This window comes from Sarcophilus harrisii, chromosome 2 (assembly GCF_902635505.1).
Source record: "Sarcophilus harrisii chromosome 2, mSarHar1.11, whole genome shotgun sequence".
Taxonomy (NCBI): domain Eukaryota; kingdom Metazoa; phylum Chordata; class Mammalia; order Dasyuromorphia; family Dasyuridae; genus Sarcophilus; species Sarcophilus harrisii.
In genome coordinates, this window is record NC_045427.1 from 37946181 (window position 1) to 37962644 (window position 16464).

At 42.8% G+C, this 16464-nt stretch overlaps 1 protein-coding gene across 1 annotated transcript in view; it reads left to right on the top strand.

Annotated features, from left to right (window-relative positions):
- The window catches only part of HYDIN (HYDIN axonemal central pair apparatus protein), a 404272-nt gene that overhangs the window by 290792 nt on the left and 97016 nt on the right, over nt 1–16464 (top strand). Inside the window, exons 40-46 of the mRNA XM_031949959.1 lie at nt 211–396; nt 1688–1923; nt 3342–3476; nt 5249–5432; nt 7064–7205; nt 12284–12458; nt 14747–15379. Of these exons, the coding sequence (XP_031805819.1) occupies nt 211–396; nt 1688–1923; nt 3342–3476; nt 5249–5432; nt 7064–7205; nt 12284–12458; nt 14747–15379 (1691 nt within the window). The remainder of the gene's footprint in view (nt 1–210; nt 397–1687; nt 1924–3341; nt 3477–5248; nt 5433–7063; nt 7206–12283; nt 12459–14746; nt 15380–16464) is intronic.

Below are 16464 nucleotides of genomic sequence, written 5' to 3' on the forward strand. Positions count from 1 at the left end.
GGTTTTTTTTTTTAACCTCTCTCTAAGGAAGCTAGTTATGGAACTATACTCCCACCCAAAGGTAAGATCCTATCATGGCAGAAAACCAGCTCTACCTCATGACTGTATAGTCAGTTTCTTCTCAAAAGACATCAGCAAAACAACCAGCTACCACCGGAAAACCCCTAAATTATCATCCCTTCCCCCCTAAAACCTCTGACCCCCCCACAGGGAAGACCGCTGCCTGCAATAGCCTCGCCAAATACTACAATGCCGCCTACCTGACCCTCGATTCCATCGTGTTGGATGCTCTGTCGGATTCAAACAGCATTCCTGGGCTCCGGGCTCGGGAGCTCTGCATGAGGGCGACCACCGAGCAGAGCATCCGAGATGTGGAGGAGTCAGTGAAGGAAGCTGGTGAGTTCTGAGGGGACCGGGCAGACCCCCCCGGCTCAAGGTCCCCCCCACGGCCCTGTTCCTATGAAACTGCCCAGGCTGGAGGGGAGAGGGTCGTTCCTGGAGTGGGGGGCTCACAGCGGGACACAATCCTCCCAGAACTTCACTTCTCAGATTTCCTTTTGGAAACAAGTAGACTGGGCATTCTCAAAGGTCAAAGGGGTGCCCCGGAGAGTGAGCATTACGGCGGAATGTTCCACTCTCCTTCCCAATACACAGGGCACCTGAAGTCCACCCGTGTGCCTTCAAAGAGTTTAACGATAACAATTAAAGTTCATTGCAAAGAGGTGACCAAGTTCTGTGGGTTATCTCAGCCTGGAATTACTTCTAGGTGGACTTTATACCCAGAGTCTTTCTCCAGTATCCGTGGCCCAGTAAAGAGGGTTGTAACATGCTCAAAGCTTTGGAAAGGAAATTCATCTCCAACTGTATCAGGCTGTTTGTCCCAAAAGTCCTGTTGGAGCTTGAAGCCTTGATAATTTTAAGAGAATAAATGCCACAGACTTACAAAAGATAAAATGTAAAATTCTTGATTTAACTTTTAAAAATACTGACATATTTCTCAAAGTAATTTTGAAAATTGGTTTTAAAAAAAAACACCACTTTTCCTTCGCTGCTACTCAGTTACTTAAAGGATTTCACTTGTAATCCTAGCCTTAAAGGTATCAAAAGTATGAGTTTTTCATGTCCACAAAACAGTTTTGATGGGGCCCCACAAGAAAAAGTTTAATGGAGGGAGATCAGGTGACTTGGGTAGCCATGTCAGAGGACCATTTCTTCTGATTGCTTCTGGTCCACCGCTCTGAGAAACTGTCATTCAGAAACCATCCCATGCACAATGCAAAATGTCAGGATGCTCCCTTTTGTTACAATTAAAAATTTGTTCTTCAGAATTCACAAAACTAAATGAGTATAAAATGACTTTGAAGAATAATTAAACTAAAAAAAAATTAAATTAAAGCCCAGAGACATTAGGGACAAACTGCAGAAAGTTCTTAAAATTCTGTGGTTTTCTTGGCAGAACAGGGAGTTTGGCCTTCTGACCTAATGGCCTAGGTTTCACCACATGATCTCATTTTGGTTCATTCATTTACATTCTTCTAAATACTTTCCATAGTCTTGAGTGAAGACAAGCTTTGCATTCCCTGATTATTAATTTTTTTAATGACATTAGTTTCCTTCAAGGCTCCTCTGCTGTGATTACATAATTTCACAAATGTGTCTCTTCCCTGCATTTCCTATTTCCTTGTAGCCATGGTTACAGAGAGTTCACTGGCACAAACATCCATAGGATTGTCAAGAGTAAGCACTGAGAATTTGGCCAAGCATATCTCAGAAGCAACTCTGGCCTCCCCCGAAAACCGGACGGCCCCCTCCAAGGGCTTTCGGGGAAGCGTAATTAACACCAAGACCAAGTCAGACAGCCATGGCTCTGGGTCCCAAAAACAGCATCATCAGTTGCACCAGTCAGAAACATCGGGATCGCAGGTAAAAATTCAGTCCCTCCCAAAGAAAGCTCAGTATTCTCTCAATATTCCCCCTAAGTAATCCTGGCAATCGGGTCAATCATGTAGCCTTCTCCACTGCACAAGAGCTGGAGTCCATTCTATCCCAGACACATCAGCAGATGACCACAGAACTGAGTCTCCCCCAAAAAACCCTCCTTTTTGCCCTCATGGTCTCTTATGGCTGCCATGTGCTTCCCTTCCTCAGGTGACTTGAGAACTTATGTCTTTATGCCTTTTGTGCATTTGGGGTGTAGTACCTGCTCACCGCTGGATTTTTCTGATTTTGAGAAACAACTGCTGTGTTTATGTTCCTTAAACCTAGAGCAAGGTCCTGGTGAAAGAGAGAGGGCAAATTGGAAGGGAATTTTAGGAGCTCCATAATATTATGTATAGAGCACCCCAAATTCTCCATGTCACCTATTAGCTTCCTGAGGGTCTGGAAATCAGCCTGGGATTAGAATTCAGATAATCAATCGTCAACAATATTAGGTACATCCTGTGCACTATGCTAAGGGCTGGAGCTACAAAGACCGACAATGGACCACCAAACTCAGTTCAGAAAAACCAAGCGAGCACATCCCAAAGGAAAAAAGCTGCAGTAGCATACCCAGCTTAACCCTGGCAGAATCGTTCTTGAAAATCCATTCCTCAAAGAGCTTTTAACTTTAAAAGTACAGCTTCTTTAAAGATGAAACTTAAGGCTTTTGTGGATATTTTTACATTTTGTTACATATTGTAATATTACACATTACAATTTATTTTTGCATTGATAGGTATTTGATATACATTTTATTACATGCCTAATATGTTTAGAGCTCTGCAGTCAGTATTGAAGGACAAAGAAAATGTAGATAAGACATAATCCCAGCCTTTAAGGACCCTACAGGCAAGCAAGTAGCTACCAAAAGTCAAAAATGCTCACAGTGTTTAAACATTATGTGCTTTGTTCCAATTTCTAAGGACAATGGGTGGGTGTCCTCCAGAAATAGGCAGTTCTTTGTTTTGAAGAGAAACATCCCATTTTATTTAAGGATTAATACCAAGATATTAGACATTGGAGACATTCTCACCTCTAGTTTTAAGTTATCCACAATTGTCTTATCAGTTGGAGATGATATCCTCCTTTTTAATTTAAATTAATTGTAGAAATGGATGCTTCTGTAGATCTCTTCACAGCATTCTGCAGCTAGGGAGTCCCTGGGGAGAGAAAAGGAAAGCCCCTTGGACCAGGAAGATTTATTGTTTCTAAGCACAGGAGACTCCTTGTTTAATAAGCCTGAGAAACCTGTCCTCCTTCAATGCTGAGACTGACCCTCTGGGGATCCCGGACAAGCAGACACCCGGGGCTCACCAGCCAGATCCCTGAAAGGACTGACGGCCCTGTTTCCCCCTTCCCAGATTCCATCCAGCCCTCTCACCTACACCCCTATTCACCTCCGGCTCGTGGGCAGCTCCAGTGAAGGAGACATGGGCTTGTTCAGCTGCGTGCTTCCTGATGACTTATTGGTGCAAATCATAGAAGAGAGGATCCAGGTAAAGGCCCTTCACTCTGGCCACACCAGAGGCACACCTTCCCCACATCCCCACACATGAGTCTGGAAGAATTCAGATGAGGTCCCAGCCCTTAGCTGGGCGACACTGGGCATGAGGCAGGTCGAAATAGCAGCTTCCTCCCAGGGCTGCGGTGGGTAACCTGAGGTAAAGTTTGTAAAGCTCTTAGCCTGATCCTGGCACAGAGTAGTTACTGAATAAATACTGGTCTCCTCCCTCCTTTCCTTTCCTTCCTCTCTTCCGCCTTCTTTCCCTCCCTCCCTTTTTTTTATCCCACCTTTCCTTCCTTCCCTTCCTTCATTCCTTCCTTCCTTCCTCTTTCCCTCCCTTCTTCCCTCCTTCCCTTCTTTTTTCCTTCCCTCCCTCCTTCCCTCCCATGTTAGTCCAGGCCACCATTTCCCAACTAGAATTGAAAATTCAAAACATTTGAGTTAGAAGTTCATGATGCTTACATACTTTGTAGACTGTGTAGAATTGAGTAACAGCAGGTGTTCTGTATCCCCAAACCTCGAGAGTCCAGGCCTTAGCTCTCTGATACTTCCTTCATATCCTTAGCTTTCTAGAATTCCCAAATAACAAGGATAACTCCTATTTCAAAAACACTTTAGTTTTTTGTTTTTTTTCAAATGCTCTTCTCACAACGACCCTTTTAGAAAAGTAGCACAAATGGGATTACCTGCACTCTGGAGAGGGAACCTCAGCCACTTGCCCAAGTTTACTTGCCTAATAAGAGAGTATAGAGTTATCCCCAAACCCTCAGCCTCCAGCTGGCTTTAAACCATGATAAAGCCAATAGACAAAATGACAAGGGGCCATTTGGATCTTCCCTTGACTTCTGGTTAACAGCACAACCATTTCAAGTGTTTTAAGGGGGATTTATCACGGAGTCACTCTAGGGAAATCTGTCTGAAAGAGGTGGAAGGAGATTACAGATACAGAAAACATTGTTTTTTAAAGTTGAGACAATGGATTTTCAAGCAAAAACATGTTAAACATCTCTTGTAAGCAGCACACTGGGGTGGGCTCTGAGGCTACAAAAAATGAAAAATAATACAATGAATGATACAGATGAAAACCCAATGTAAGGAAATTATAACCCAATGCTTTTATTACTTTATATCCAATATGTTTATTACAAGGAAGTGGACTATGATGAACTTTCTAGGAGAGAAGGCATTAGACTGAGCGGTTTTAGGAGGGATCATTTTCAGGAGGTTTGAGTGGAGGGAGGAGAACAGAGAAAGCAGCAGGGAGGAACCCTGAACTGGGACTTTGGAGCAAAAGGATTTCTAGGAGGTCGATATAGGAAGAAAGGTCATCCTGAGGAGGTTCATTTGGGAATAGGAGACTCAGAGGCCTTCCCACATCCTCCAAGCCCATTTTGGATGTCTCTTGCAGATATTTCTTATTTCTCCAGGTAGATGTTGTTTCTCCTAAGGCAAATAGAAGTTTCTTGAGGACAGAGACTATTTTGGTTTTTGTCTTTATGTGCCCAACACCTAGCATGGTTCTTGCTACATGCTCTGGGTACTCAGACAACTGGAGTTAGAGAGCAGGATGGGGTTTGGTCATGGGAAGCAGTCCAGAAAAGCACCTGGGATGGCTCCAGCTCAGCTGGGCACAGTGTGAGATAAAGATTGTGAAAGGTCAAGTGGCCCTCAGCCCCGAGTCCTTTCACCCTTTACTGAAGATGGAAAGGGGCTAACGGCCGCTAAGAACCGTGAGTGGGCTTCTCTCTGGATCTCTTATTTCAGCTCAGCGACTGCTATCGAGGGGTGGTCTTTGATGGAATAGAGACGGTCTTCGCCAGAAGTCCGGCCTGTGCCCTCCAGTGCCTGCTCAGAGCCATCAACAACCGGGAGCACATCTACTTTATCAACGTGGCTCAGGATTACAATGTCATGAAGGCCCGGGAGAAAGCCAAAATGGAAAAGATAGGTAAGAGCGCATGAGGGGAGAAACGGGGAATTCTCAAGGCAGAGAAAAAAATCTTTTAGACTTCCAAAGCCTGAGCTCCTTCCCTCCCCCTCTCCTTCCTCCTTCCCTCACTCCTTTCTCCCCCTCTACCTCCCTCCTTCCCTCCCTTTCTCTTTCCCCCTCTCCCTCCCTTCTTCCCTCCCTTTCTCTCTCCCCCTCTCCCTCTTTCCCTCCTTCTTCCCCTCCCTCTTCCTCTCTGTCTCTGTCAGGTGTCAGTTGGAATATTTTCTGGGACTCAAAGGTTTGGTTTTGGTTTTGAATCCAGACTCTACCATTAATTCATGATCTTGGACAAAGTTCCTCAGTTCCTTTTAAAATTTTCCTTTGTATTATTCTGCAGTTGACAGACATCAACAGGAATGAATGTTTTCCCTTTGCAGATCAGAACAAGAGGACTTTGTATAAAGTGGTGGATCTCCTCTAGGTCCCATGTGGTGGTGGTGCATTTGTGGATACATTTCAGATTTAGCATCAAATTTCCAACTTTGCTCTTGCTTGTCCGGGTTCCCTTCTGAAATTCCTTCTGATCGCTTCCTTTTATTTTTGCAAAGATGCAATGACGTTCTTTAGTTCCTTGTCTTCTTTTTTAATGTGATTGTCACCAACTCTCCAGTGTCTCCCCTAGCTTTCCCTCCTCTCCAAAAACCCTTCAGAGAAAGAGGAGGAGGAGAAGGAGGAAGAAGAGAAGAAGGAAGAAGAAGAAGAGGAGGAGGAGGAGGAGGAGGAGGAGGAGGAGGAGGAGGAGGAGGAGGAGGAGAAGGAGGAGGAGGAGTCTTTTTCCTTTCCAAGAGTCCACACCTTGATGTGTCTAAAAACTTGTGTCCCTTTGGGCATACCTGGTCCGCCACCTCTTTCCAAGAAGTGGGAACCTTGCTGCATCATCCATCTCTGCAATCACAATCTGGTGTTGCATCGATCCCAGAGCTTAAGTTGTTCACAGTTGTTTTCTTTCATAATCTATGTATAAAACGTCATCACTTCATGCTGCATCAGTTCATACAAGTCCTCCCAGAGTTCTCTGGCAGCCTAATTCCACCTCCCCTGACTCCTGTGCCCTAACCACTGTGCCATCTTGCTGGCATCTAAATCCACTCTATGCTTTAGACATCAGACCTTTATCAGATTTTCCTCCCATTTCACTGTTTGCCTTGTGATTTTAATTGCACTGACTTTTGAATTTTGTGTGATCAGAATTGTCCATTTTACCTCCTCTGAGTCTCTCTATTCGTTATTTTGTCATGATCCCTTTCCTTATCGATAGTTGCAAAAGGCATTTTTTTCTTTGTTCCTCTGATTTGTTTATGACCCTTTATATCTAGGCTGTGTATCCATTTGGAACTTATTGTTTAGTCTGACCATTTGGATTGAATCTGCTAGGTCACCACAGTATCTAAAGTGGGGGGAGGGGCCAGGGAAAGGAGAGAAGGAGAAAGGGAGGAGGGCCTGAGGCCAGAATCCAGACAACTTGGTCAAAGATTAAAGTCCTCCCCAGCTAGGCCAGCTCTCTATCAGTGTGACCTCGGAGGTTCTCCAAGCCCTCGGCCAGCGGTGTCTTTCCAGGGATTTATAGGTTTCTTCTTTCCCTCAATTAGAGCAAGAACAGCAGGAAATGATTGCAAAAGAGAAGGCTCGTCTGCAAAAGATGGATGAGGAGGAGTACGATGCCCTAACGGAGGAAGAGAAAATGATGTTTGACATGGAAATTCTGCAGGCCATTCGTGAGCGGAAAAAAAGGTCTGTGACTCTGAGATGATAAAGGCAGAACCAGGGCGGTCACCCCCAAGGGCTTCTGACTCTAGGCTGGCACTCATTGCTGCTTCCCAGTTCATGGTGGATTCTCAGGGCCCTGTGATACCCCCGACCCCATCCCACTGCATCCTCCTTTCTCTCCCCCATTCACGTCCCATCCTTCCTGCAGCCAGCAGCAAGAGCGGGGCTGATGGGACCCTCGGCTTACAAGGAACAAGTGGAGAGCCTGGTGAGGGGAACCCTCCAGACCCAGCCTGGGTCACGGATCAACAAGGGCTTGCGTTCCCCAAGCCCCAGGCTGGTGTGTCCCCCCCCCAGACCACCCCCTCTTCTCCAACCCTGGCTGACCACAGCAGGGGCTAGCCCTAGTAGGGAGTTTTGTGAACATTAGCTCCTTGATGCTCACAGCCCTGGGAGGAGGCACTGTTATTATAAACATTTCACACTGGAGGAAGTGGAGGGCTTATCCTGGAGGGTCACACAGTAAGTGTTGGGACAGAATTCAGACTCAGGTCCTGAATTCAGCTTCCCATCTCTAGGTTGCAGCTGTTTTCCCCTGGGACCATCAAACTGCCAAATGTTCAAACTCTGAGAGTCACAGAGTAGTCGATAGCAGATCCCTGGCTTAGTTGGACCAGCCAGCCCCTCGTGCATCCTGAGGAAGATAGTGGCTCTCTTGCTAAGCCAGACATGAGGAAGGATAGAGAAAATTTCCTCTAACCATCATTTGGCACCTGATTTGAGATTTCTGGTCTTAGAAATTTGCCTAGGGCCCTGGAGGAGTGGAAGGCTATACCCAATTAGACAGGAAGCTCTAACTTAGGACCCCCTCATTCAGTGCTCCAACAGCTATGGCCCTCTGTCTTGCATTCATCCTGTCTGTATTTTGTGCATTTGTGATCATGGATTTTATACAGGTTCTTTTCTTGGATTTTGTATATTATGTATTTGGGGGTGTTTTTGTGACTTCTTGTGACATCATACCTATGCTGTACTTAATTTAGCAGATTTTTTTTCCCTTTCTCCTCCTGCCACCTTTCTTTTTACAGTTTAAAGTCCTTTTGATTCAATTTGCAAGATATTAGCCATATATGTTCCTTTTTTGAATAATATTTTTTCAAATTGCATATAGAAACAATTTTTGTATTTGTTTTTTCAAATTTTGAGCTCCAAATTCTCTCCCTCCTTTCCTCTATTCACCCCTCTTTGCAGTGATAAATAATCTAAGTTATATGTGGGTCATCGTTTAAAACATACGTCCAAATTAGTCGTGTTGTGAAAGAAAATTAGATCAAGAAAGAAAAACACTGATCTGTATTCAGACTCCGACAGTTCTTTCTTTGGAGGGAGATAGCATGTATCATCATGAGTCCTTCAGTTTGTCCTGGATCACTGTGTTGGTGAGAATAGCTAAGTCATTCGCAAGCGATCCTCATACATTATTGCTGTTACTGTGGACTCCATTCTCCTGGTTCTCTTCATTTCACTTGTTATTGGTTAGTGTAATTCTTTTCAGGTTTTTCTGAAAAGAATTTTGCTCTTTGTTTCTTATGGAACAATAATTTTCCATCACAGTCATAATGACTTCTTCAGCCATTCCCCAGCTGACAAGTATCCCTTCAGTTTCCAAATCTTTAATGCTACAAAAAGAGCCGCCATAAATATTTTTGTACACATGGATCTTTTTCCTTTGATCCATTCAAGAAACAGACCCAGGAGTGGTATTGCCGGATCAAAGAATATACAGTCTTATAGGCCTTTGGGCATAATTCTAAATTGCTCTCCAGAGTGGTTGGATCAGTTCACAACTCCACCAATGATGCCCCAAAACATTTCTTGAGTGTCTTCATTAGGTACGCTCCATTCTTGGCCTGCAGTCCATCATTCCCATATTTTAAACTCAGGCTTAAAATTCAGAAACCCAAACCCCATTCTCAGACATCATCTTCTCATCCGTTTGTTCTCAGTTTACGTCATAGAATTGTTTTCTTTTATGCATTCTTTGCCTTCAGAGAGCAGCAGTGATTAAAATACCATCTGGTTTCTATGGTCGTCAAATTCTCATCCAAGAGTCCTTAAATATTCAGCAGGGTTTTCTAGGCTTCTCCAGGAAAGAACAGTTGTTCCCCTGTAAATCACAGTGAGCACTATTTGAATAGTTCAAGGAGTATGGGGATATTCTCTCTTACCCTTGGAATCCAGGCCCACCCCATCCCCAAAGCAACCTGGCAGCTGCTTCAGTGAGCACTCAGGCAGGATGCTGACCACGTCTACTTCTCCCTTCTCCCTTGACTTGCCATGACATGATCCTTCATCTATCTACCTCTGTGAGCATCCTTGGAGGATGAGCAGGTGCTCCCTCCATCTCCCTCCATCTCTCTCCATCTCCCTCCATCTCTCTCCATCTCCCTCCATCTCCCTCCATCTCCCTCCATCTCCCTCCATCTCCCTCTATCCACTTGCCAGACCTTCAGCATCTTTCTCCTCCTTTCCCTCTCTAGCCTTCTGACACAGGTCATTTCTTATCTGCATCTTCCTCTTTATTCCTATAGGGAAGTGCCTTCTTCAGCTGGTTTGGTTTGGGGGGCTTTGGAACACTTTATCATCCCCCAAAACCTGGAAAAGGGAGAGGCACCCCTTAGAAGGGCATATATTATAAATGGATTCAGTTATTCAGTAAAAAAAAAACAAATGGAGAAGTAGATTTGAAAGCTAATAATTTGCCACAGATAAATATATTTTTAAAAATTAGATACAGATTAAAGAAGGAGGGAATGGAACAAAAATTATTATTTCAGGCAACTCTGAAAAATCAGGAGCCACAATCATGATGTCAGATAAGGTAGCAATAAAAATTGATGCTTTCAAATGTGATGAATGAAAATCCCAAGAGACTGAGTTTGAATAACTATTAACTAATTTATAGGGCAGCTAGGTGGTACAGTGGATAGAGCACCAGCCCTGAAGTCAGAACCTGAGTTTCAAATCTGACCTCAGACACTTAATGCTTCCTAGCTGTGTGACCCTGAACAAGTCACTTAACCCCAATTGCCTCAGCAAAAACAAATAAATAAATAAATGACCAACTTATTCATTAGGCTAGCTAATAATAAATTGATAGCCATTGCTCTCTCTTGATAAAGACCAAACGATAGAGATCCCTGGATGCTTAAATAACTCTAGAAAAGTGAGTGCCTTACCAGGCAAAAATCCACCCTAATTAGTGAACAGTTAATGGAAGGGGGACTTTCAAATGAAGAGAGAACACTTAAAAATCTTCAGCTTCTCCTGCTGAGAATGTGGCCTGATAGTGAGACTCAGCTACCTCTAGCAATTTGAACAAAGGAAACCATCTCTATGCAGACCACTCTTCATAAAGTGGGCTCCCCTGGATTTGGATAGAGGGAAATAATGCTGGGGGCCCAGTGTCTTAGGGTTGGATTCTGCTCACACTATAAACAGAAGTAAGGTTTCCTAATTGACTGAGATTTGTCCAAGATTGTAGAGCACATACCCCCAAGATAAGGTCAATTTTATCTATTGGCTCTCTCCTTCAGAAATTGGTTGAGTGACTTTCCAGAGCTGGTCCCTCAATGAGGAACTAGAAAGGAAAAAAAACCTAAAAGAAAGTCCCTAAAAGAAAAGTAAGGTGAAAAGAACACACTAATAAAGATTTTAATATTCGTTTCTTAGGAATATTAAATAAATAAATGCAATAGAAAGACAAACAAGCAGGAAAATATAGGGTTGAGCAGATTATTTGAAAAGTCAGATTTAAATGGCCTCTAGTTATTTCTAAATGGGACTATTTTTAAAGTATTTATATCTTGTGGACCTAATTGCTCTGGGAAAAAAAGGAAAGATATAAATACAAGTTAGCGTAACCTCCCTTTAACTAATTGCACTGTGTAACAGTTGGTTGTGACTAATTGATCGCATGATTGATTATATAAGAATTCATCAGAAACCCTTAACCTTTTCTTGTGAGAAAAACATCTACTATCTATGCAGAACCATAACTATGGTAAGCAATCAGGAATTTTTATACCAGGGGACCAGCAATAACAACAATAGCAGGAATAATAACAATTATTATAACCCTCTCTAATAAGTTTTACAAGAACTGCCTGAGGATCATTATTCTAAGCAACAGTTTTCATTGTGCAGATGTAACAACTACAATAGATTGAATTTAATCTATAGTGATAACAGTATATCCTTTTAAAGCTAATATTCTTTTAAATAAGTTTCTAATATCAGCTTGTTTTCTGGATACAAGATTCTTCTGCTTTCCATTCTTAAGCAAGTGAGATCCTCAGTCTTTGTCTTTCACATTTTCAAGGGGTATGAAGATTGGGGATTTTCATTGCTTAAATTTAGAGAAGGAAGAAATCTCATACAACTTCATCATTTTACATCATTTCCTTTCTTTTCTTCCTCCCTCCCTCCATCCCTCCTTTTCCCTCTCTCCTTCCTTCCTTTCTTTTCTTTGTTTGCTTCCTTTCTCTCTCTGTCCCTCTCATCTTCTTTCCCTTCCTTTTTTCCTTCCTTCCTTCTTTCCTTTTCTTTTTTCCTTTTTTTAATTAAATTTCTTTATCACTCCCTCTCTCTTTCCTCCCTCTCTCTTCCCTCCCTCCCTCCCTCTCTTCCTTCCTTCTTTCATTTCCTTCCTCTCTTCCTTCCTATTGGGAGCTGACAAAGACATCAACTGATATTTAAAATTTCCATAAAACTAAATCTCTCTTCTCACTGTGACCAGAATATTCTGAATGAATGAAAATGGGAAATAAACTAGGGATGAGAGAAAAACAGAACTAGAGCTATTGGATTTAAAGACAAAGTGGAATACTGCACAGGCGTTGTCATTCATATCCTAGATCTGCCATTTATTAATTATACGACAGTGGATGAGTCAACCCTTTGAAGTATATTTCCCCATCTAAAAAATGGGCATACCAAGAAATTGCTAAACCTACCTCACAGGATTGTTGTGAGGAGAGCATTTTGGAGAGCCTAATACAAATAGGAAAAGTTACTCATAATTAAATATCCTTCTCCTCCAGGAAACAAGAGAAATTAGCTCGGGAACTTCAGGAAAAGAGAATACAGCAGGAACTTGAACGGCAACGTGAGGAGGAAGAGATGAAGAAGAAAAATAAAAGAAAGCGAGAACCCATCAAAGAAGAACTTACGGCAAAGAAGGCTCTTGGGCAGCGACAGGCCTCTCAGATCCAGGTAGCAGCACATAAGGGAGAGAGAGAGATGGTTCCACACTGATGTGGAGAAGAGGTCACTGGATCCTTGATCTCGGGCCCCCCACTTAACAGCACGCTGGGCTCCCCTTCCCTCCTCTAGCCTCCCAGGCAGGAAGAACATGTCTCTGAGGAAAATATAATTCAATAAGTACAATATAATTATGAGCTATTAAAATGAGGATCTATATGTTTTCAAGAAAAATGCTGGGTAGTGTTGCCTTATCCTTACAGGAGGAATATACCAGCTTGCAAACGGTGTCACTCTGTAAATGCCATCTCATGGTTAGCTGCAGGCTGTTGCCAGACTGGTACACGCAGGGTACCAATCAAGGCCGGTGAGCCAGTTCATATAGACAAAGGAATCTGTCCTAAGGGAGGATGGAGCCTGAGGTCAGAGGCCAGAGCATCAGGACGTCCTAGAATGTGTGGGCAAGTTTCAAGAGCTAAATGAGGCAGATACAAACCCCTCCTTTGTGTTTTCCAGAGTACTGTGCTTAGCCATTACACATTTTACATGCTCCAAGAAGCATCCAGGACTTGAGAAGAAAATGGTCTTAGAATTGGAAGAGTCTCCAAGAGTCTTTCCACTCTTAAGTTCTCTATGACAGGGATATCAAGCATGTGATCACATGCTAACTTAGAAAACCACAGATTAACCTCCTCTGTATTCTATTATATTTTTATATATTTGGTTAAATATTTCCCATTTAATCTGACCTGAAGTGGGGGACACCATCAGGGTTTTGCAGGCTAGGAGTTTGCTGGTTTTCTAGTCTTTCCTTCAGCAAGCTCTTGTGAGAATTCATTTCTTCCAAGGTAATAATTTCTATTTCTGAATGACTCATTTCCTTCAGTTATTAAAAGATTCTTTTTGTGTCCCCAGCCCTAAGTCTTCCCCACACATAGCTAACCACCCCCAGTTCCTTCAGCCAATCCAGTTCTCATGCATTGTTCCATCCCCTCACCAATGACTTGTCTCCTTTTTTAATTTTTTATTTTCTGTATGTTCTGGCCCCTGGGAGTTCTTTGGTATCAGACCCCACAGTTCAGAGACATGGATCAGCAGCTTGTCTGTAGCTGTGCATCTTAAAGAGCTGTATGGGAATGTAGGAAGTTAGGAGACAGACGGACACACAGTAATCTGTGTCAGGACTTAACTAACAGAAAGAACCCTGGCCTTGCTGACATGAAGCCCAGCCTTCTATCTACTATTCATGTTTGTCATTATCCTTCTATAATGGTGTGCCTGAAATTAGATGCAGGATTCTAGGTGGGAGCTGACCAGTGCCCTGTTCTGAACCCTCTGCTTAGTAATACCGCCTAACAAAGACTTATCTACTCATCCATCTGGACTTGGCTCAGTTTATTTTTTTCATCCCAAGTATAGAACTTTCTGTTAATCCTTTTAAAATACATCGAGTTCACAGATTCAGCCCACCCTTCCATCCTGGGTCAAATTAATAGAGGAAAGAAGAATGAAGGGGATATACTCAACATCTCCCCAAAATAATTTATCAGGCTGGCCATCAGACTAACCACTAAACATTGAACAACCGATTTAAGCCAGTTATTGTCTACCAGCTTGATTCTGGTTGGTTTTTTTAGTGAGCTTTGAATGAAGAAAGACCATTATGGAATGCTCTTCTCCTCCTACACGTTATCTCACAATTATTATCTTGGCCCACTTGCTTACATATGGCCTAAGTCACCAATTTGACTGTTAACACCTTGCAATCAGTGAGTTTATTTTGGTTTTTTATCTAGGTATATGCAATGCTTAACAGAATCATGTAAGGTGTATAATAACTCAAAAAAGTGAAATATTAATGTTATAACTAATCGATTCTACCCCTTAAACCAAGAGGAGAACTCCAGTTATGATTTTTATGGATGGTAAAAGGTGTGTTGGGCCAGCTCTAACTGTTTCTGGAGAACCAACTGTTAAATTTTCAGTGTGAGTATGCCTCAAAAAACCAGCAAATGCTACAGATCACGGCTTGATTTATTGTTTTATTGGTTGTCTAACTTAAAAAAGTGGTGGAGAAAATATTAACAATACAGGCTACACATAAATGGTTGTGTCTACATTTCTTCCCCCCTCAGTGGTACCATTTTATTTTGTTCCTTTAGAATCCTAGAACATTTTCTAGGAAGCCAAATTCTGTTGTCTTCTTTTACTGTTGACCCTTTATCTTCTTTCTGCCCCAGGTATTGGTGCCATTCTAATTAACCTTTGCAGAAATGGTTTAAATATGTGCTTTGTTTTTCTAGGGCATCAATATAAATGCCAAAGCAGATGCCAGGTCAGATATAGGACTAGAGAGGAAGGGATCAATGAAGGAACAACTATCCGGTGAGGACAAAAAGGAGGAGAAAAGGAAAAGGAGCAAACAGCAGCTGGGGGAAACGCTTCCCTCACAGACCACGGCAGAACAACTGGAAAGTGAAAGGGATTTATTGAGGGATGCTGAGAAACAGCTGGCCCAGAAGTTCAAGGTCTACGAAATGAACCTGAAGGAAATCCAGCAAATTTTGATGTCCTGGGACCGCAAGCAGGGCATCTGGATACCCCACCCTGGCACCGAAGATACCCAGCATGAGCCCGAAGAGCAAAGGCAGGCTCCTTCTGGGCGGAAGGGCCGAAAGGACCGGGAGAGGGAACGGCTAGAGAGACTGGAGAAGGAGCGGGCCGAAAAGGAGCGCCTGGAGAAGGAAAAGGCCGAGAAGGAGCGCCTCGAGAAGCTCAAGGCCATGGAGGACAAGAGCGATGGGGAGGTGGAGGAAGAAGACCACGAAGGGAAAAAGGACTTTGGGGTGCCCTGCTTGGACTTCCAGCCAACAGTCTCCGAGGAGTTCAACTGGAAGCAGATCATTGAGACGGAAAAGCTGCCCAGCATCGAACAGGTAAGAGCACCTCTTATGGCCCAGAGAGCAGGGAAGCATCTTATTGTGGCCAGCTGGTCTACCAGGGAGATCCTCCTCCCAAAGCCGGGAGCTGTCCCACAGCATAACCTTCCACTCTTTCCTTAAACATCCATTCCCCTAAACCTTCAGGAAGGAGCACTGCGATAGTTACTGTGTAAAACCAGGTGGTCCAAGGAGCACCATTAATCAAAGCAACCCATTCCTGATTCACAAAAAGCTAATTTGGGGTAGACTCTTTGAAGAATGATTGGATTTGGGGCAAGTAAATGTAGATCGAGGCTTGCCTTACAGCTAGAGTAGCAGCAATCTGGGTAATGTGGTTTGAGAAGTAACAAAAAGGTCTCCTGCCACAAAGCTCCCTTTCACTCACCTCCCATTGGTGTCTGAAATTCTACCATTTGATGTAGATTAAAATTTTTTTATGTTTTTAAAAGCTATAGAACTATCAGTTGTAATTCTGTTAGGTTAAAGCATTATATCTCCAGAATTCCTCTACTAAACTGTAGATTCTCCCCACTCCTGGGAGTAGACAATAATCAAAGAGCTTAACGGATAACCGAACATTCTCTTGGAAAGCTCCTTTAGAAACAGCTAAGTTTTGAGGGACAGAGGGAGAGATAAATTTGGACATTGCCACATGAAAACAAAAATGCCATTACACTCAAAGTGAATTAGAGGGAAGCTAACAGGAGAAATAAAATGGAAAGACAATAGAGGCAAATTTTGTCTCCTTTACAATCTTTCCTTGGTCTGATCTTTATATGAAATACTGTTTTGATCAATGTTTTCTGTTTTTTGCTGTTATTTTTACAGAATTCTTCTAAAATCATTTCCTTGTCTTGTTTTTTACACCTTTCCCTTTACATGTTATGTTAGAAACTAAGAAATTCATTGCATAGTGTATTGACTGTCATTGAGAATAAATAGTTCTTCCCATTTTCTTGACCACAAGCCTCTAAGGTCCAGAGTCACAAGTTTAATTGCAAGTGATACTGGAAATCAAGTGGTAGACCTCCAAGGTTATTCACCTCTTAGAGCAAAGCGTCTTAAATTCTGGGTCATGG